Here is a 21,933-nt window from a genome sequence, read left to right as displayed (position 1 = left end):
CAGTTCTTATTCATCAACTTCTGAACAATCTCAAAGTGACTAACAATCATGGCTCTGCTTTATATACTTTAATACCTAATACTTTTAGATGTTGCATACATGAGTTTTGGAACCATCTTCCTGAAAAGGGGTGACAGCAGAATTATTGAATATTTTAAAAGATAGAATTATATGGATCCTTTGTTAAGCAAAGGGATAAAAGGTTATCCAGGAATGGCCAGAATGTGGATTTGAGGTTAATATCAGACGAGCCACAATCTTATTGAATGGTACAGCAAGCTCAAGAGACTGAATGCCTATTCCTGTCTCGAGTTCATATTCCTATCATGTACCACTGAATATCCTGCATGTAACTTCATTAAGTTGATGATTTAATTTATAGCTGTGAATGTGGTCTAATGGAAGCAAGGCCACGTTAAGAACACAAGAAAAAACACAAGAGACAGCCAGGAATGAGATGAGGAGAAAACTTCTTTGCTTAGACTTGTTAGGTTTTGGTATACATAGCCTGGGTGAGTGGTGGAGGTGGATTCCATAGAAGGTTTCAAAAGAAACCTGGATATATATTTGCAAGTGATAAATTTAGAGAGCTGTGGAGATAGGGCTGGAGAATGGGACTGGGTGGGCGGCTCTTTTGGGAGCCAGTACAGACTCCATAACGTAGCCTCCCTCTGGACTGTAAAATTATTCATAGAGATGTACAGCATGGAAACAAACCCTCCGGTCCAACTTGTCCATGCCGACCAGATGTCCCAACCCAATTTAGTCCCACTTGCCAGTACCCAACATATATCTCTCCAAACCTTCCCAATCATATACCCATCCAGATGCCTTTTAAATGTTGCAATTGTACTAGCCCTCACCACTTCCACTGGCAGTTCATTTCATACACGTATCACCCTCTGCATGAAAATGTTGCCCCTTAGGTCTCTTTTATATCTTTCCACTCTCACCCTAAACCTATGCTCTCTAGTTTTGGACTCCCCCACCCCAGGGAAAAGACTTTGTCTATTTATCGTATCCATGATCCTCATAATTTTATAAACCTCTGTAAGGTCACCCCTCAGCCTCTGACGTTCCAGGTTAAACAGTCCTAGCCTATTCAACCTCTCTTTATAGCTCAAATCCTCCAACCGTGGCAAGTTCATTGGAATCTTTTCTGAACCCTTTCAAATTTCACAACTTTTTTCCGATAGGAAGGAGACCGGAATTGCAAGCAATATTCCAACAGTGGCCTAATCAATGTCCTGTATAGCTGTAACATGACCTCCCAACTCCTGTACTCAATATTATGACCAATAAAGGAAAGCATACCAAACGCCAACTTCACTGTCCTATCTACCTGCGACTCCTCTTTCAAGGAGCAATGAACCTGCACTCCAAGATCTCTTTGTTCAGCAACACTCCCTAGGACCTTATCATTACATGTATATGTCCTGCTAAGATTTGCTTTCCCAAAATGCAGCAGCTCGTATTTATCTGAATTAAACTCCATCTGCCATTTCTCAGCCCATTGACCCATCTGACCAAGATCCCATAGTAATCTGAGGTAACCATCTTCGCTGTCCACCACACCTCCAATTTTGGTGTCATTTGCAAACTTACTAACTATATCTCCTATGTTCACATCCAAATCATTTATATAAATGATGAAAAGTAGTGGACTCAGCAGCAATCCCATGATTCCATTACTGGACTTGAATCCAGAACATACTCTTGTGATCCGGGTTCAAATATCAGCACGGTTGAAAGTAAATTTGAGTTCAAGAAAAGTGAAATAAGTACAATTAGACTAAAGGCCACCGTTTAATGACTGTTGATTGTTGCATTAAAAAAACCTCAATCACCATTATCCTTTAAGGAGAGAAATCTGCCATTTTTACCTGATTGGGCAGACATGTGACTCCAGACCCACAACAATGTATTTGATTCTTAAATGTTCACTGCACAATAACATGCTGATCTAGACAGAGATGCACATATCTCAGGAACAAATGAGACAATTATATCCTCCTGCTTCCCTTAACATTAAACTGTCTTTTACACATCAAGGACCAATTATCTTTCTTTGTGTTGCAGCAAAATAAAATTGTATGCTTCCAGCATTCAATCCAATACCTTGCGAAATCGACTTTGTTTTCATCAAATGCATTTTCAGTACAACAATAACTGCTTTTAGTCTGATTCTTAACCTTAGTATTTGGCTTATTTTTCTATTTTGAGTAAGAAAAACCTTAGTCAGTCAGTACACTTCTTCATGCAGAGACAGTAATTCATCTTCTGAAATTCTGACCGCCAGTAAAGCTGAGTTTTACCATACACACCATAAGTTTGAAACAAAAACCTAAAAAGTGTTTTTTTCTGGCAAAGTTCAAGTTGGTACACTGTGCCATTTTACATTTCCAACTTTAAACTTTATTATATCTAAAAGATGACATCAGTCCATTTTATATATTTACCACCATGTTTTAAAAAAAATTCTTGGATGTGATGAGAGTATTGCTGGGGCATTAGGCCCCTCCCTAATTACCCTTGAAATGAGTAGCTTCCTGGGTCATTTCAAAGGGCAGTCAAATGTCAACCACAGTGCTGTGGGTCTGGAGTTAGACATAGGTTAGATCAGATAAAGATAGCAGTTACCTTTCCCTAAAAGGACATTCATGAACCACCTGTGTTTTTATGATAATTGACCAACGATTGTCATTAGGCTTGCTTTTAAGCTGAGAGTTTATTAATTAAAATATCATCTGCTATGGTGTTAGCCAGGTCCTTGGTTTATAGTCCAGTGACATTACTATTATGCTACTGCTTCCCCAGCAGAAACCAAGGCACGCTCACATTAAATCTTGCTTGAGGCTTTTTAATATTTCATATGGTAAGTGTTTTATTATTCTGCATGGGTAAAATAAGTGAAAGAATATTTTCCATTTCAAAATCAGAATTTTAGATATCTCGTAAACAGACATACAAATAGCTTCCTTCTCCAATATCATCTTATTCAATTCTACTATACTGAAAAATAAAGTGCAATGGTGTGGGAAGAAGGCTAACAATGGTGTCAATGATGTATTGTAAAGATGTAAAATGCAAGGACATATAGATACTTGATGGCAATTACAAACATTATTTGCTTTCAAGTCTTACGTGACTCAGTGGTGCCGATTTGATGAAAATACTTCAATTTATCTTAGCAATGTGACTGTCACAATCAAAAACTCCAGCTGTTAAGTTAGATTTAAGTCACTGCTGATTTTAGAATTCTTTCACTGTCATTGTGAGCAGTTCGTTTTTCTAATTAATGTGGTGATTTAGTTGGACTATCTTGGCTGCTGTGTTATTCATTGTTATGAAAAGGCCAATGCATTCTGGTGCATGATATCAAACTTGTAACAATACAAGTTATGCAACATAATTTGAGTGCATTATCATCCATAGACTGAAAATGATCCTACTGAAATGCACTATGTGCTTTGACTTACCATCTAATTTCAGAGAACTGCAGCTCAAACGCAGTCGTCAATTGGAGTTCAAAATTCTATTTATCAATACTGAGAAAAGTCAACTGGGCAGGTGGCTCACATCTTTAGAAATGAATTGGCATTCAGTTGTCCAGTCAGTGGAACTCAAAACAAGTCATACTTTAATCACACGACTGTCTCAAACAATTCTTAGAATTTACATTGCTAACCAATAATTCTCTCATATTAAATTTGATACTCTGGATGAACCTACTCTTAAACTCAGATCTCCCTGGATGCAACAATCGATTTTGGATCCTGATGGCATCTCTTCACAAGTACATTTTTCAGTGAAAAGATGACTCATGTTGCAGATTAATAGTCACTGTGGAAATATTTCCACAACATCAAGCCATGTCAAGAAACCCTTTCACAAACAGCATTTAGACTTAGCGTTCATTAGCAGAGGGATTGAATTCAAGAGTCGTGAAGTGATGTTGCAACTGTACAGGACTTTGGTTAGGCCACATTTGGAGTACTGTGTGCAGTTCTGGTCGCCTCACTTTAGGAAAGATGTGGAAGCTTTGGAGAGGGTGCAGAGAAGATTTACCAGGATGTTGCCTGGAATGGAGAATAGGTCGTACGAGGATAGGTTGAGTGTGCTCGGCCATTTCTCGTTGGAACGGTGAGGGATGAGGGGTGACTTGATAGAGGTTTATAAGATGATCAGAGGAATAGATAGAGTAGACAGTCAGAAACATTTTCCCCGGGTACAACAGAGTTTTACAAGGGGACATAAATTTAAGGTGAAGGGTGGAAGGTATAGGGGAGATGTCAGGGGTGGGTTCTTTACCCAGAGAGTGGTGGGGGCATGGAATGCGCTGCCTGTGGGAGTGGTAGAGTCAGAATCTTTGGTGACCTTTAAGCGGCAATTGGATAGGTACATGGATGGGTGCTTAAGCTAGGACAAATGTTCGGCACAACATCGTGGGCCGAAGGGCCTGTTTCTGTGCTGTATTGTTCTATGTTCTATGATTTGGACCATAACTAATTAATGAAACATGACATATTTCTTCTCTACACTTTTCATGTAGTATTGTCATTGTTCATTATAATAAGTTTTGCAAATGCTGCCAAATGATTTTATCTCTAAGTTTCCTTTTTAAATACGCAGTGAATCTAGCCATAAAATCATAGGTTAATATACATCATACCAGAATGCAATTTCAGAACCCGAGCTGAGGAAAAAGTGGAAAGACCAACAAAAAGCAAAATATGCTATTGTTATCTATTTCCTAATAAAGAACTGAATTGACAGATGTTGGGGAGTAAGCACTGCTCTGATCACCTGATTATTGAATAATTTTAGGGTTCACTGGCCTAAGGGATAAGAAATACTTTGAAGGAAGTGGTGGCAACTCTGAATTGGTTCCAATACAGCCAGACATAAGATGGTGTAAATTAGTGAGTGAATTACAGTTGAGAATCATTTCAGAAGCATAAAAACTATCTGTAACATACTCTAAAGGTAGTTCGACAATTCTAGGAGGCAAGTCCTGCTCAAATGATGTACAGCTCAGTAGTACAGATAAAACATTTTAATTTTCCAAAAGCAGCGCACAGCAGAGGAGACGGAATGACAGGATTTTGTGTTTAGAGAGCAGCTGCATAGTATAACTGCTCAGCAAGATGTTTTACTGACAGAAAATCTTCAGTTTCCTTTAAGGAGAAATTTATTTTTCGAGTAAAACAAAAACATGAGCTGTTGCACATCTAAATTTGCTTTCCAACTCTACTAATAGAGAGTTGGTGAGTAAAATGAATTCCAGAACTGATCTTCTCAAGATCTGATTACAACATGTTACAGCAATAGCTGTGAGTTCAAAGTACAAAGTTAACAAACAAAATTGTATAGATAACTAGTTGAAATTAAAATTGGTGCAAAAGCAGGAGTAGGTGGAAATGGTAAATGAATAAAACTATAAATAATTAATGTGATCAGCACTCTTACAAGCAATCGATCCTAAGCAACTTAACTAAGAACATTTCTCCTTTACAATATAGCTATTCTTCCAAACCAAGTAATTCCTGAACAGTGCTACCGTTTCCAATATTATTTTCTTACAAATGATTTTTAAATGCCAAAATATATTATTGCCATTTAGCTCCCCTTGCCACATCTCACAAAAGACTTTTATGAGCAGATTTTCTTGTCATATACTTCAGGCAGTAAGTCTGTGCATCAGCATCTAATTGTCAGTGAAATCAGAGTTCCGCAAAGCTGAAGCATCAGTTAATGTTAACAGTGACAGTTTATAATTACGTAGCAATTTTATCATGAAAGCATTCAGCATGAACATTTCTCAAAACGGTGTTAAACCAGATCCAGATTCTGTTACTGCCATTGTGCGTTTATTATCACATTCATGATCATTGAAGAGACAATATATTTGGTATATTAAGATCAAAATGATTAATAATTTTTCAAATTCCTTACAATTCCTGATATGGAAATGTGCCAGTAACTGACAGACCAACAATTCATAAAAGACTGACATATTTGAGATGTTTGCACTTTTCAGGTGATTATAATAAATAATTTAACACAATCTAGAAAAAAACTGTAGAAATTCTAAGTACAGAATTAAAATAAAACAACGTAATGCTGCCATTCTGCTAATTATATGGGAATATTTAATAATGACATCATGACAATTGCAAGACTCCTGAATTATTTCTTCTGATTGCTTTAAAGTAAATGGGCAGTTTGAGTGGCTTCTTATAACTTAGTGATGTTGAAACTGACGTGGTCGTCAATACAACTTTTAAGTTCATAGAATCAGAATCCCTACAGTATAGAAGCAGGCCATTCGGCCCATCAACTCCACACTAACCCTCTGAAGAGCATTCTACCCAAATCCACGTCCAGAACCCCACATTTCCCATAGCTAAATCACTTCACCTGCACGTCCCTGGGCAATTTAGCACAGTCAATTCACGTAATGTGATTGTGGGAGGAAAACCATGCAGACACAGATAATCTGCAAACTCCACACCAGATACTTGCCAGAGGGTGCATCTGAACCCTGGCTTATGATTACACAACATTCAACACCATTGACAACTCCTTAGCTACTGAAACAGTGTATGTCCAAAAGCAGCAAGACCTGGACAATATCCAAACTTGGGCTGAAATATAGCAAGTAACATTCTCACCACACAAATGCCAAGCAATGACCATATCCAAAATGTGAGAATCTAACCATTGCCCCATGACAGTCAAGCGTCTTATCATCACCAAAGATCTATCAACATCCAGGAGGTTACTACTGACCAGATACTGAACTGGACTAACCATCTAAGTACAATCACTGGGAACCCTGCAGTAACTCGCCTCCTGACTTCCTAAACCCTATCCACCATCTACAAAGCACAAGTCAAGAGTATGATGGATAACCCCTTACTTGCCTGAATGAATGCTGTTCCAAAAACTCTCAAAAAGATTGCACTTTTCAAACTTACAACCACTTCCATTTAGAAGGACAAAGGAAGCAGATACATGACAACACCACCACCTGCATGTTCCTCTCCAACCCACCAACATCTTGACATGAAAATATACCACCATGACCAGTCACTGGTTTAAATACTAGAACTCCGCCCTGAATACTATTGTGACTTAAAATGGGCGACAATAGTTTGAAAAGGCAGTTCACCACCAACTTCTCAAAGGCAACTAGGAATTAGCAATAAATCCTGGCACAGTCAGCCAGATCCCATGACTGAATTAAAAACAAACTGTTTTGAATACTTGTGATATAAATTTTAAATTCACTTGGACTATAATTCTTCGGATAACCCATTCTTCAAAAAAATTTACTATTCCACTACCACTTTTGCAGTAATTTTCCCCAAAGTCACGACTTCAAGAAATTATTTGAAGTATCTAAAGTTGTTAAAAGATTCCAATGCCCATTTCTAGTTTTAGACTGGGTCCCTTCACCATTTGTTACCATCCAAATACAGTTTTTAGCTTATGCTAGGATTAAATGCACAGGCCTAACATCTGTGGTACACAAGTTACTTGAGAAGATTCTGAGATAAGATATTCATGCATTTGGGAAGACAAGGTTTATTTGGAGTAATTAGCATGGCTTTGTGAGATAGAGTTCATGCCTCATAAATTTGTTAGTGACCAGACAGTAGACGTAGTCTATATGGATTTCAGTAAGGCCTTTGAGAAGGTTCCATATGGTAGGCTGCTCTGGAAGGTTAGATCGCACGGATCCAGGGGAGCTCAAATTGGATATACATCTGACTTGATGGTCGGGTTATAGTGGAAGGATGCTTATCAGACTGGAGGCCTGTGATGGTGGAGTATCTCAGGTGTCGGTGCTGCGCCCATTACTGTTTCTTATCCAAATCCTTGATGTAAATAACAATGTATAAGACATGATAGGTAAGTTTGCAGATGATACAAAAATAGGCACTATCATGTAGTGAGGAAGGTTATCAGAAATTGCAGCAGGACCTTGATCAGCTGGGGAAATGGGCCGAGAAATGGCACATGGAGTTTAATATAGCTAAGTGTGAGGTCTTGCATTTTGGAAGGTCAAATCAAGGTAGGAGTTTCATAGAAAGTGGTAGGGTCATAAGGAGTGCAGTGGAACAGAAGGATCTTGGAGTTCATGTGTACAGTTCTCTGAATGTGGAGTCACAAGCAGACAGGGCAGTGAAGGAAGCTTTTAGCATACTGGCCTTCTTCAATCTGGGCAATGAGTATAGACATTGTGAAGTTATGTTGCAGTTGTACCGGATTTCAAAGTCTGTGAGAAGATTTGTCGCTCAGGTGCTCGTTGTTGTGGTTCTGTTCGCCAAGCTGGGAATCAGAAACAAATTCCCAGCTCGGCGAACAGAACCACAACAGTTGTACAGGATGTTGGTAGAGGCCACACTTCGAGAATTATGTTCAGTTTTGGTCACCTTATTATGTTATTAAACTGGAAAAAGAGTGCAGAAGAAATTTACAAGGATGTTGCAAGACTTAGTGGTCTAAGTTTTAGGAAGAGGTTGAACAAGCTAGGACTTCTTTCCTTAGAGCGTAGGTGGCCGAGGCAGGGGTGGGGTTCTTACAGAAGTGTATAAGATCATGAGAGTCATGGAGATGGTGAATGCACTCAGTCTTCTTCCCCAGGTTGGGGAATTGCGGACTAGAGGGCATCAGTTTAGGTTAGAGGGGAAGAATAAAAGGGAACTGAGGGGCAACTTTGTTTACACAGAGGGTGGTACATATATGTAATGAGCTGCCAGTGAATGTGGTTGAGGTGGGTATATTAACAACATTTAAAAGGCATTAGATAAATACATGGATAGCAAAAGCATAGAAGGATATGGTCAAGTGCAGGGAAATGGGTTTAGTGTGGATAGTATGGTATGGACCATTTTGGCCAAAGGGTCTATATCTGTGCTGTAGGACTTGATGATTCTGTAATTGATGGTTAGGGTTTCCCCACTACCTGACATGTATGCATATCTGGCAAAATTTGACAACTTCATGATGTAACCCTGGCCAATAAAAAGGTTTTAGTATTTGAGACGGTGTTTTCCTAATTCCCAAATGACCTAGTATTGGAATTGTGAGATCCACTGGTAAGATCTTAAGATAGTACTCTGATGGGACAATCACTTGACATACGATTGCTCATTCTTCATCAGCTAGTATTTAAAGGTGACCTGCATTTTTCCCCAGTTTCACAGACATATTCTAATATCATTCAAGTATTGATTCTGATTCAATTTACGAGTAGGATGTTTGATTTTGCTCTTTCAATTCAAGAAAACCAAAAAAAAACAAATGCAGATGCTGGAAATCAGAAACAAAAATAGAACTTGCTCGATAAAGTCAGCATCTGTGGAGAGGTTAAAGTTCTGAAGTTCTGAGGAAGGGTCACTGGACCCGAAATATTAACTCTATTTTCTCTCCACAGATGCTGCCAGATGAGGTGAGTTTTCCAGCAATTTGTTATTGTTTCTTTCAATTCAGGATCCACTTGCCTCATATCTATCAAAGATTGGTGAAACATGTCAAAGTTGTTCTCTTGTTCATCATCCTTTTTATCTAAGTGTTCAAAAATTGTATTCAATAACTGAATTTCCAAGTTATGTTTCTTTATCTTTTGTCCAATTTCATGCCTAATTCCGTGCACTTGAGATCTTATCATAACAGTTACTGGACAATCCAGGATATTCCTCTTGTAGTATTACATGAGTTGGATGATCATCAAAACCTTTTTTGAGAAATCAAGGCTAGGGATGTGAAGATGTTGATGAATATATGACCATGTTCAGCAATGAGAGACTTGAGCTGATTTTAGCTGAGTTGGAAGTCAGCAGTCTTGGAATGTGATAGATGGGGCAGACTTTAAAGTCAGAATTTACACAACATCAGGTTACACTCCAACTTTGGAGCAGTGCTGCAAAAGCTTGCGATTTCAAATAAACCTGTTGGATGATAATGTGGTATTGTGTGAGTTCTGACTTTGTCCACCTCATCCAACACCTGCACCTCCTCATCACGGCTACCAATTTTTAAGGTGAGAGGTCAGATTTTAAAAAAAGACACGAGGGACAAGTTTTTTATGCAGGGTGGCTTGCGTGTAGAATGAACTTCCTGAGCAAGTGTGGACGTGGGCACAATTACAATGCTTAAAAGATACTTGAATAAGTACATGAATAGGGATATAGGCCAGAAGCAGGCAGGTGGAACTAGTTTAGTTTGGGATAATGTTCAGCAGAGATTGGTTGGACCAAAGGGTCTGTTTCCAGGCTGTATGATCACATTGAATGGTGGAGCAAGCTCAAAAGGATGAATAATTTACTCCTGTTTTCTACGTTTTTCTCGCTCAGGTTATTTTTACCTCTGCTGGTTGTTTCACTACCCTCAATGAGACAAATACCTTGGAACCAGTCAGGTCATTTCTCCAAACAAAACAATTCCTTCCATTGTTATTTAATTCACAAACAATGAGAATTTCTCAATTGACTATGTCATGCTTTAATCAACTCTGTATAATGGGACTGGCTTGTAACATCCATGTATACCTCCAATTAATATTTTCTCCTTCATTAAATCTTCTGGAAGACAAAAAGTATCAGAAGCTGTGACTGACTTGTTTCTGTGTCTCTCAATATTTTAATGGTTTACTTCCTTGATACTCAGTGGAAGCAAACATCGCCTCTTTTAAAATAAAATGTTTAGAAAGTCCAACAGCTTGATTCACTTTTCCATAAGTTGAGGAAGAATTTGTTTTCGCATTCTGAATCATCTCTCCATTCTTAACACATTCTAAGGAATCCTACTCGCTTCATATTATAGTTGTTTTAATACCACAGTTTTAATACACATTTCCTTTCTGATTCTGATTCTTTTGCTGAGGTAACTAGTTCACAAACTCCTTCTAGAATAGAAATTAAACTCATTTGTACACTCAATCTCAATGTCTCCTGAACAAATTTTAAAAAGTTCATTCAATCCTAGATTCTTCACAAATGAAGACAAAGTTAAGACGTTTTTTTTTTCTATCCACCATTGTAAACATCTTTTCATTTAACACTACAGGGGTCCACAGTCACCCAATTTATGAAAAATGCTGGATTTAGGCACAGCTGATTAAAGACTCTGACCCTGTTTTTAAAAACCATCCACAGAAGTAAGCATCACTCACCTGCCTCTGGTTTGAAATCCAAATTCCAAAAATGATACTTACATATAAAGTATAAACATTTCATCTCAGCATGAAAAAATATTGAATTCAAGTAGATAATTTATAAAATAAGAGTGTTACGTAGATAAAAAAACATACAAGAGTAATCTTGGAACATTTTTGTTCAATAAATATTGTGCAAATTGCTTTGCTCTGAGCACAAAACAGTTCAACTGAGTATTAAATTAGTAAAAATGGAAAATTACTTTCAAAAATAGGCTTTTATTATTCAAACAAGTGTTGATTTTACAACTAACCCGCACTATTAAAAAAAATTAGCAATATATTTTAAAAAACAAACCGTCTCATTTCCAAACAGGATATCAACGTAGGGAATAATTTTCATCAGGTCTTCCTTAAAAAACTGAGAAATGAATGGAGCTGACAGATTTAGACCCAAGATCTTATTGTTTTCAGAGACGTGATTTGCCACTTTGAGAATAGATTCTGTTGACACTGTAATAAAGAATCCCTAGAAGAGAACAAAACATGCATAACATTACTGAGCTGTAGGGGAAGACAAAATAAGAGAATATCTGTGCAAAACATAACTATAATACACCCATAATTAATGTCCAAATAACAAAGAGCATCAAAAGCTTACTTTTAAAATGATTTACCTGAATCTTTCTATAACAATATTATGGACCAGACCAGACCCCTCTCAAAATATTTTAAGAAGGTAACTTAGACCCTAACTTTTGTATTTGTGTTTAAAATAAAGTGCTGTGTTCCAGATGCAAAGTCAAATTACTCGACGTTAAGCAAAACACAATTTATTCAAACATTACAGTTAAAATACAAAAGAACTTAGAATAACAACTCTATTGGAACACCTAACATAATAATACAGCAAAATTAATAATTAACTGTTCCAATACAGTAACATACCATAAATCCATCCTTTGGCAAATGGACAAATTCTGAAAATGGAATCCAGCAGCCTAGGGTAAAAAAACCTTCAGCTTTTGGCTGTAATTCTGCATCTTCAAGCCCACAACAGCGACTGCTGAAAGCTAACTAAAAATCCTTGATCTGTGAGAGCTTAATCACACCCACTCAGGCTGTTTTTTTTATTCCAACTTTTTTAAAAAAGCCCAAGGCTCAAGTTATTTATCTTCTCATAGACTGCTCGACACTAGTTGTCCAATCTCAAAGAAACCAGGACAAAACACACACCCTTAAACTACATCATCACAACAAGAACAGCAAGACCATCAGCTGCTATTACAGGATAAATCTGACAATTTTCTAATTGTTTATGGGATAGTGGCATTGCTAGCTGGGCTGCATTATTTTTCCATCTTTAATTGCCCTAGAGAAGATGGTAATGAGCTGCCTCCTATTGTAGACCAGACCAAACCTCTTGCAAATATATCAAAGAGATAGCCTAGACCCTCACTTTTATCTTGTATAAAGGCAAATGCAAGATGCTGTGCTCCAGATGAAATGTAATTGGCCATACTACTTCGCTTTAAACAAAATGCACTTCATTCTTACTCCAACATAAAATACAAACGCAAGAAAGAAGACTTGGTATCACTTAACTCTCCTGGAAGACTTAAACTAAGAGATTATTTAACTACCAAACAGCAACTGTTCCAATATAGTGCCACTCTTAAAAGATATCCTTGACAAAGGCAAAGCCAGTAAAATAGATTTCACATACGATTCTGGCAGCTCTTAGCTGTAACAGAGAGAAAGATGTAGCAGCTTACACAACCAGTTTCAAAACCCCAGCAACTTATGGTATTAGTTATAGAGTCATATCACATGGAAACAAGACCCTTCAGAGCAACTGCTGAAATCCTAGTTCAATGGGAGTCTGATTCCACCCATTCATGCTGCATTAATTGTCCTAACTTTAAAAAAAAACTCAAGGCCTCACAAACTATCTACTTTACTGGCTTTGAATAGACAGCCTTGGACCTGTGGCTCAAAACCTTGCTTCAAAAAAAAAATTTCTTAAAGCCATAATATCATCACACTTCTTGAAACAATGCAATCTTGGGATATGGGGACATGCACAGTGCTGTTAAGAAGGAATTCCAGAATATATCAGTTTAATCCAGCTTCAGAAGCCTTTGAAGTAGGGGCTATAAAGAGAGACCTCCTTCAGTGCTGCCTTGTGTGCACTGGGGTGCTACTTTATTGTATTTGAGCATAACTAGAGTTTGGTGAAAGAGGGGGTTAGGTGAGAGAAGAGATTATCTATCTCTCCTTTTCCCTCAATCAATGAGTACTTCTGCTCTTTGATATCAAAGTGAGGTCTTTGGGAATTAGGGGAAAGAGAAGCCAGTTGGGGAGGAGACTTGGGTTTGAAACAGTGACAAAAATGACATCACAGGAAAAGCCATAAGCTGACTGGTTGGTAAAGAACCGCTAATTTGAATAACTTTTCCAGGTCACTTTCAGATTAAAGGTAAATTGGAGAAGTATGTTACAGATTACAATAAAGACTAATAGGGAAATTTAAAATGACAAATTCAAAAACTACTAAATAATTTAGAGAAGCAGGGTCGAGCAATATGTTGTGATTACATGATGTGAATCATAGTGACCACATCTGCAGCAAGTGTTGGTTGGTTGAGGAACTCCAGCTCAGAGTTTATTTGGTCGAGGAACTCCACCTCAGAGTTTATGAGCTCGAGTCTGAGCATTGAACACTGTGAAACATTAAGGAGGGGTAAAGTTTCCTGGATTCTGTGTTTCAAGAAGCAGTCATACTCTGTTGGTTAAGTACTTTAAATTTGGCCAGTGGTCAGAGATGGGTGGGTATGACCACAAGTGAGGTAGATAGAGGTATCTTGAATTTTGCATGGAGGAGCCTCGACTCTTCACCTTGTCCAACAGATACGAGATACTTGCTCCATGTGTAGATGAGGAAAAGAACTATAGGAGGATGGACAAACTGGCCACTGGACCATGTACTCGAGGCTATTCTAGTGGAGGGAGCAAGAAATGGTAGTGGGAGAGCATTCCAAAAATTAGGGGTACAGATCCCTTGTAAGCACAATTGAAAGTCACGCACTTGTTGGCTGGTACCAAGGCAAGGGACAGCCTGAATCGGTTTGAAAGGAAATTGAAGTGAAAGAATCCAGTTATTGGAGTCCATGCTGGGATCAACAACAAAACTAAGTGACTCTGTTTGAGGAATATCAAAAATTAAGAACAAAATTAAAGAACAGATCCTCAAAAGGGTTGTAATCTCTGGATTATTTCCTGAGCCACATATAAATTGGCCAAGGGTTAAGGGGCTCCATTTTGTGGGGCACGGGAATCAATATTGGGACATGAAAGAACTACACCAATGGGACAGGCTCCACCTGAACCAATGTCCTAGTGGAAAGAATAACAAGGGTAATCAATTTAAACTAGTAAATGGGGTGGAAGGCAGAGATAGGTGGGTGGGGAGGGGGAAGAGGGCTACGGAGAGGGACAGATTTAGGAAGTGGGGTGAGGTTGGAGAGGGAGCTCAAGGGAAGTCAATGCTGTTTCAAAACCAGGAGTAACGTAACAAACAATAAAGAAACAGCCACCCAGGAACCTACTTCACGGCAGGTAACAGTTGAATTATAATAAGTATACTGATTAAACTGAAAAAGAGAATAATAAACAAGTGAATAAAGCACCAGTACTGAGGCACAGGTTACAGAATATGGCCCAAATTAGGATTCTTCATACAATTACAGAGGATTAGAAATAAATTAAATGAAATGCAGGTGAGAAATTCAAATTGGAGATTATGGTACAGTAGCAAATACTGAGACATGGCTGCCGGATGGTCAGGACTAGAAACTAAATACATCAGGTTATAAAGCTCACAGGATGGAAAGGGGAAACGGCAGAGGAGGTACAGAACAAAGATTCGCACCTGAAACATCAACTTTCCTGCTGTGCTTTTTCCAGCTCCATACTTTATCGATCCTGAGTTACCAGCATCTGCAGTCCCCACTATCTCCAAGAGGAGGCACAGTAGCCTTACTGATTAGAAACAAAATTCCTTCAGTAGTGAGGCAGGATATAATGAGGGGCAAATATTCAGTGGAGTCCACAGTGAGGGAACTGAGAAATGGTAAAGGATCCAAAACTCTAATGAATGTTGTGAACAGACCCCCAGTAGCAACACAGAAGTGCTAGGTTGTATAAATGCAGCAAATTTTGGATTTCGCAGTGAGCCGGATTTAATCAGTAACCTAGATAGGCATGAACATTTAACAAATAGTGATCATAGCATAATCAAGTTCAATGTCACATCTGAAAGCAAAAAGCATAAATCAGCTAACAGACTTAGGGAAGGCCAATTTTCATGATATGAGACAGATTGGGAATAAACTGGGAATATCTGCTATTGGGTAAAACCACTGATGAACAGTACTGGATGTTTAAAGAAACATTTAATAGAGATCACATTTACTGAGCAGCTTGCCCTTGACATGACAAAGGATGGTGAAAATGGAAAGAAGGGTAGAGGTGATGATGCATCCCTGCTTGACTTCTGTGACTTTTTCACTCTTCACATGTTTAATAGCAGCTTTGACTTCTGCCGCACTAGGTGATAGTTCAAAATCACATTTAACGGGGAGTTTGGAGATTTCTCAAGCATATCCTCGTCTACAATCTAAGAGTTCTTTGAAGCTTTTTCTCCATGAATGGCAAATGTTTTGTCTCTCAAAAGGGTTCTGTCCTTACTCCACACTAGTTTGAGACAAAGGTATCGGGTCCACATATTGCTATGGTGATCTGACAAAACATCGGGTGTCACGTTTGGTGGCAAGGAGTTTCAGCTACATAGCTTTCTCATCCAGGTTCTTGATTTCCACGTTATAACTGTACTACCTGAGACACAATGAACAATTCTTCAACCAGTCTGATTGAAGAGTGTTCATGTTGCCTTCCCTGGTTGCAGATGTGAAAGATCCCCTGTGGCAGTGCCATATTAATCGAAATACCAGATTAACAGAGACTGCAACTGATATGGCCTGTATGTGGGGTGAATGGCAAAAGCCATTACTTCATCAGAAAGACGAAATTCCAGACCATACAAAGAACTGTTGAAATACGAAGTGACTTGGAACATATTGGTGTTGCTGAACAAAGAGACCTTGGAGTGCAGGTTCATAGTTTGTTGATTGTGGAGTCACAGATAGATAGGATAGTGAAGGCGGTGTTTGGTATGCTTTCCTTTATTGGTCAGAGCATTGAGTATAGGAGTTGGGAGGTCATGTTGTGGCTGTACAGGACATTGGGGAGGCCACTTTTGGAAATGTGTTTGCAATTCTGGTTTCCCTCCTATAGGGAGGATGATGTGAAAGTTGAAAGGGTTCAGAAAAGATTTGCAAGGGTGTTGCCAGCATTGGAGCGTTTATTACCTCTTCAGTGTTGCTGGTTTAAAACCCTATCACTTCCTCACGAAGAGCACTGTGGGCCTACTTACACCAAATGGTCTGCTACAGAACAAGGAGGCAACTCACACCTTCCCAAGAAGGCAGCTCACCATCATTTTCTCAAGGATAAGTAGGAGTAGAGGAATTTGTAATACATGCTGGCCCAAGCAGTACAGCCCATTTGTCACAAGTGAATCGTAACAGAAGATCACCAGCATCCATAGTACTTCATTTTACATGAACAAGGATTTCATATTTTTCAAAACAAATTGTAAACAATTTATTCATCCAAAGCACAGTTGAGGGTCAATTCAGTGATCTGTTCATCCTTATAATTAACATTTGCACTGGCATTAATTGGAACATAAAAACCTGAAGAAAATGTCCTTTACATGTGCTTTTGAGGGACATGCATTATAATTACAATTCTTGAACAGAAATGCATACTTTCATTATATATATAAAATGGTGTAACTGTACTGCCAAGAATTGTTACAAAGGTAACTCTGAGAGCTGTGCAAATAGGCTGCATAAATGATATAGTCTTCACTGTACCAGATAGAGGAAAAGAAGTGTTCTGTATATGCATACTAAGTATGTGAATGTCACTGAATTTCAGACTTAAAAACAGTGAGCATGATAATACAGTGGTTATGCTGCTAGATAAATTATCTGGAGATCAATGTTATACCAACAGTGCAGCTCAATTCCAGAATGGATGCCTCTAAGCCAGAAGATTGTGGGTTTAAGATCTACTCTGGATATCAATAACAAAGCTCAACTGTGGAAAAGTTGTATTGTTGCAAATGTCAGCTCTCAGATGCATTGGCTAACCTGGTCTGCATGTTTGGATCGAGACAAAAAGAAAACTGCAGATGCTGGAATCCAAGGTAGATAAGCAGCAGGCTAAACAAGCACAGCAAGCCAGACAGGATTGGGAGATGGAGAAGTCAATGTTTCGGGTGTAACCCTTCTTCAGGACTGGAGAAGGGTTACATCTGAAACGTCAACTCTCGACCTCCTGATGCTGCCTGGCTTGCTGTGTTCTTCCAGCCTCCTGCTTATCTGTGTGTTTGAATCGGCACAAAAGACTCATGACAACATTAAATATTCATCATTCAAAGGACATTTGTGAACCAATTTTTTTTCACAACTGACTGTGGTTAAATGGTCACCATTTCGGCTATGTTTTTAGCGAATTCAAATTTCACAATCTACCCTGGTGGGATTCAAGCCCATATTCTGACAACATTTACCTCAAGTGCTGGATCAATGTCCAGTGACATTAACACTACACCACTGATTCCTACCATCACCTCTGATTTGTAACTGATTCCTACCATCACCTCTGATTTGTATCCTCACAAATGGGGAATGCCAAATCGTCATGTGGCACCTCTCCACACAAAGCTGAGACATATAATCTTTATGAAAGCCAATTAATTTAAATGTAAAATAATTTTGCCCATTATTGAATGCTTTGCCTTTTAGATGACTTTTCTGTAATGGATGTTCAGGAGTTGAATTATTCTTAATGACAATGTTTTTGAGATAAATACCCTCAGTTTCGACACCCTATGATGAATCACTGGATCTTTGCCAGTTTACGCTGGGTTGTCAATCTTACCTTAATGTTTATGTAAAGCAGCACCTCTTCAGCTCTGTTTATACTAACATTCAGATTAAGTTCATTCCAAATTGATTTTCTAACATTTTGCTTGAAGAACAATTTTCAGAAGTACTTGAAAAGCTAATTGAAATTATTGCTAAAAAGACATGCATTTGCTGAAGCTTTGTGTCTTGCACTCATCAGGGCCATAGAAAGAATGTTAAATTTCAAATGGAACAAAACAACTAATACTATAAGGAGGATGCTGACTGATTGGCAAATTTGAGTGAACGGATTCCTTTTAGGTCTCTGCATATAAAATTATACATGTTGCTTTTAGCAAACGTAAATGAGCCATGTTAAAAATTTGACTAATGGCTTTAAATTATTCTAGCTATAAACACTTGAGTTTGGGGATCACATTTAAAAACACATTCTAATTTTTGTTCCCAAGCGTGGTTGGTTGGGTATGGTCTGTACTCTATCAATTACAAGCAATTGGAGAACATGTTGTTTGATTCAATCATAAGGGACATGAGGTCTACATGCCTGGCACTGAAATTCATACATTATGCTCATCAATTGTGTGGTAGTCATTCTGTTAGTGGAAAATATCATTTGTATTACTACTGAATAATAGAAGCATGAAACACCCATTCAAATGAGCTAAATACTTGAGTGGTACAAATGTTTTCACAAACATAAATGAAACTTGGGACAAATGTAAAATTACAGCGTTATGATTAACTGAAACTCAGTCGAGGCCAAGACTGTATTCCAAAAGGTATATATTTAAACTCACCTTCGTTTAATTAATTCCAATAAGGGGACTGAATTTCAAATAAAACTAGCACTATACTATTATTATGGAATAGTATTAATAGCTGAAATGGACAGTGAAATTCCCTTGCGTTGTCCTGAACAACCATAATGTTAATGTATCTTTGGAACTCACAATACCCTAAAACAAAAGTACTGCTGCATTGATACATTTCCTCTCGCACATCATCAACACAATGAAGTGAAATTATTGCCATTCGAGAGTACAACTGTTTTTATATGTGTAAGATGCATTTCCAGAATATCAGAAACCCTTTTGAACATCACGATCAGGATTTCAAAACACATATAAATGGAGCTTTAAATTTAGCTCAAAATGAAATTTATTGAATTACCTTTGATTTGGAACTTAACAACTTTCAGTATGATTACGATCATTGAAAAAATGAATTGTTAAAACTCAAGGATAATTCAGTGTTAGCGTTAGCAATTGTGGAGTTCCAGTTCAAGTCAATATATTTTGGAATGAAGTTAACTCAACATGAAAGGCTGTGAGCTAATAAGGCACTTTTTTAGAGCTGATTCACACTATCCCAATGAAACTGTGGCAGAAATCAAGGGACAGTGATTTAATCTTGGTAAAGAAAAGTGACCTGCTACCCTTAACTGAAGGAGCACACTGCAAATCAAGCCTTACTACTCCCACAGATATCACAATGTTCAAGATTTTGAAGAGTACAGGTTGTTCTGCTGTAACACAACAGTTGTGTTCCTCTGAATCCTCACACTATGGAAAATTGCCCTATGGGAAACTTTTACAGAAATTGCACTGTAGAAGATCATACTATGGAAATCACACTATGCCCATTCAGCAAAAAGTTTGCATTACGTAAACAACATCCACAATTCATCAATTGTGTAATAGTCAATTCGTGCTGACGAAGCACACGTTATAGTAGAACAACCTGTACACAGAATTCCACAATTTACATGATTTTCAAATCCAAGTTGACAAAAAACACAGACTTGGTTTCTGTACTTGACAGCTGTTAGTACAGAATGATTCTAGCTACTGGCAAACATTTATGAACCATGAGAACATAAGTTGACGAGTTAAAACTTTAGCTTAAAAATGCATTGCTGGAAAAATGCAGCAGGTCAGGCAGCATCAAAGGAACATAAGCCTGAAACGTTGATTCTCCTGTTCCTTTGATGCTGCCTTTTCCAGCAACACATTTTTAAGCTCTGATCTCCAGCCCTCGCTTTCTCAGAGTTAAAACTGTATCCTTTTTATAAACTGTCCTTCTACACAGAGACAGACAGGGAATAAAACATGAAAGTTTGGCAGATGGAAAAGCTGGGAAAACAATTCAGTGGTCACTGTTCAGGATTTGCTGAGATGATTCTTGTGCTGATCAATTTCTGTGTATGTTTTCACTTGTTTACAGGAAGCACGTGGTGACTGGTTCACACTTATAAAGGTCTTTGACTTATTAATTAAAAGTTACTACTTAGAACAACTGCTAAAAGAAAATTAAACTGATTTTCCTCAGTCTTAAAGTGGTTTTTCTGCAGGGAATGGAGAAAAAAAACTTTAGCTTGCAGAGATCTGAGGAGTTCTCATTATTTCGTTCATAGCCCTACGCTGTTGAAGGAGCCATCATGTAGTAGTTGGTAGGCACAAGGATTTTGTAAACAATAACTGGTCACTAGTTCTCAGACTGGTCAGCTACTGGTTGTCAGTTGAATCTTCATTTGTATATATCCTTGGCTCCAGCACATCTACAAACTTTTCACCACTTCTTGAACAAGCACCTGTACAAACAGCCCTCTCAATGAATGCCGGGTTACCTGCTTTCGAAAAAGTGCAACTATCCCTCAATAATCCTTGATTTTTAAAACAGCTCTTTTGCCATTTCAGTCCACAATCAATATTCCGGAAAAGATCTGGTGTTTATAAAATGAAGGATTAGCATACTGAAAGAATGCTAGGGCATACATGTATGATTGCTGAGCACTGGTAATTTGTAAAAAGAACAGTAGACAGAAAACACAGAAAAAACCATGGGTACGTGAGAGCGGAAGAGATCAAGCTGAGGAAAAAGGTGTTCGTGGACAACAACAGATCTGACATCAAGCTCGTGGTAATCAGAGCTATGGTAGTTCGTGTCCTCCGACATGGCTCTGAGACATGGACAACCTACAGCAGATACCTCAAGGTGCTGGAGCAAAACCACCAACACGGCCTGAGAAATCATATGTGAATCATCTGGGAAGATTGACGCACCAACACCAGTGTCCATGACCAGGGCAACTTCCCCAGCATCAAGACACAGACCATCCTTGATTGGCTGCAATGAGCTGGTCACAGCGTCCACATGACCAACATGACAGTCCTCAAGCAGCCGCTCTATGCCCAGCTCCGAAACAGCAAGTGAGCCCAGCTGGACAGAGGAAATGCTTCAGGGATACCCTCAAGGCCTCACTGGCAAAGTGCAATATTCCCACTGACACCTGGGAATCACTGGCCAAAGACCATCCAGAGTATAGGAGAAGCTTCTGGGAACGTGTTGAATACCTCAAGACTTGCTGTTGGGAAAAAGCAGAAGATAGGCGATAGTGTAAGGAGCGCGCTGCCATACCAATTTCCCTTCCACCCTCTCCCAGGATCACCTTATGTCCCAGATGTGGCAGAGTCTGCAGAAGCTGTGACAGAGTCTGCAGAAGTTGCATCAGATTGTACAGCCACCAATGGACTCAATCTGAGAGTGGAAGTGAGTTGTAAGTAGTATTAAAAAAAACAAAAAATACATTAGGGAAGAAAATAAACTTGCATGAGGTTCTTTGGTTTGGTTTGGTTTAGATTACAGTTTTTAAAATGAATTCTACAGTGCTGACAGAAATTGCTCTGTGCATAGTTTCTGTTCCCCTCTGAT

At 38.5% G+C, this 21,933-nt stretch overlaps 1 protein-coding gene and 1 long non-coding RNA gene across 12 annotated transcripts in view; one reads left to right on the top strand and one right to left on the bottom strand.

Moving 5' to 3' along the window:
- The window catches only part of LOC122541855 (adenosine kinase-like), a 266,202-nt gene that overhangs the window by 52,244 nt on the left and 192,025 nt on the right, over window positions 1-21,933 (bottom strand). For all 8 annotated transcript variants that reach the window (XM_043678926.2, XM_043678928.2, XM_043678923.2 and 5 more), the window contains one exon: window positions 11,523-11,693. In XM_043678926.2, coding sequence (XP_043534861.1) covers window positions 11,523-11,693 — 171 coding nt within the window. The remainder of the gene's footprint in view (window positions 1-11,522; window positions 11,694-21,933) is intronic.
- LOC148137441 (uncharacterized) overlaps window positions 1-21,933 on the top strand; it is a 249,878-nt gene that overhangs the window by 72,534 nt on the left and 155,411 nt on the right. The gene's annotated exons all lie outside the window — the stretch shown is intronic.

The sequence above is a fragment of the Chiloscyllium plagiosum genome, unplaced genomic scaffold (genome assembly GCF_037043375.1).
Source record: "Chiloscyllium plagiosum isolate Xiang-an unplaced genomic scaffold, Cpla_swu_hap1 HiC_scaffold_43, whole genome shotgun sequence".
NCBI lineage: Eukaryota > Metazoa > Chordata > Chondrichthyes > Orectolobiformes > Hemiscylliidae > Chiloscyllium > Chiloscyllium plagiosum.
This window is presented reverse-complemented; position numbering and strand designations above follow the sequence as displayed.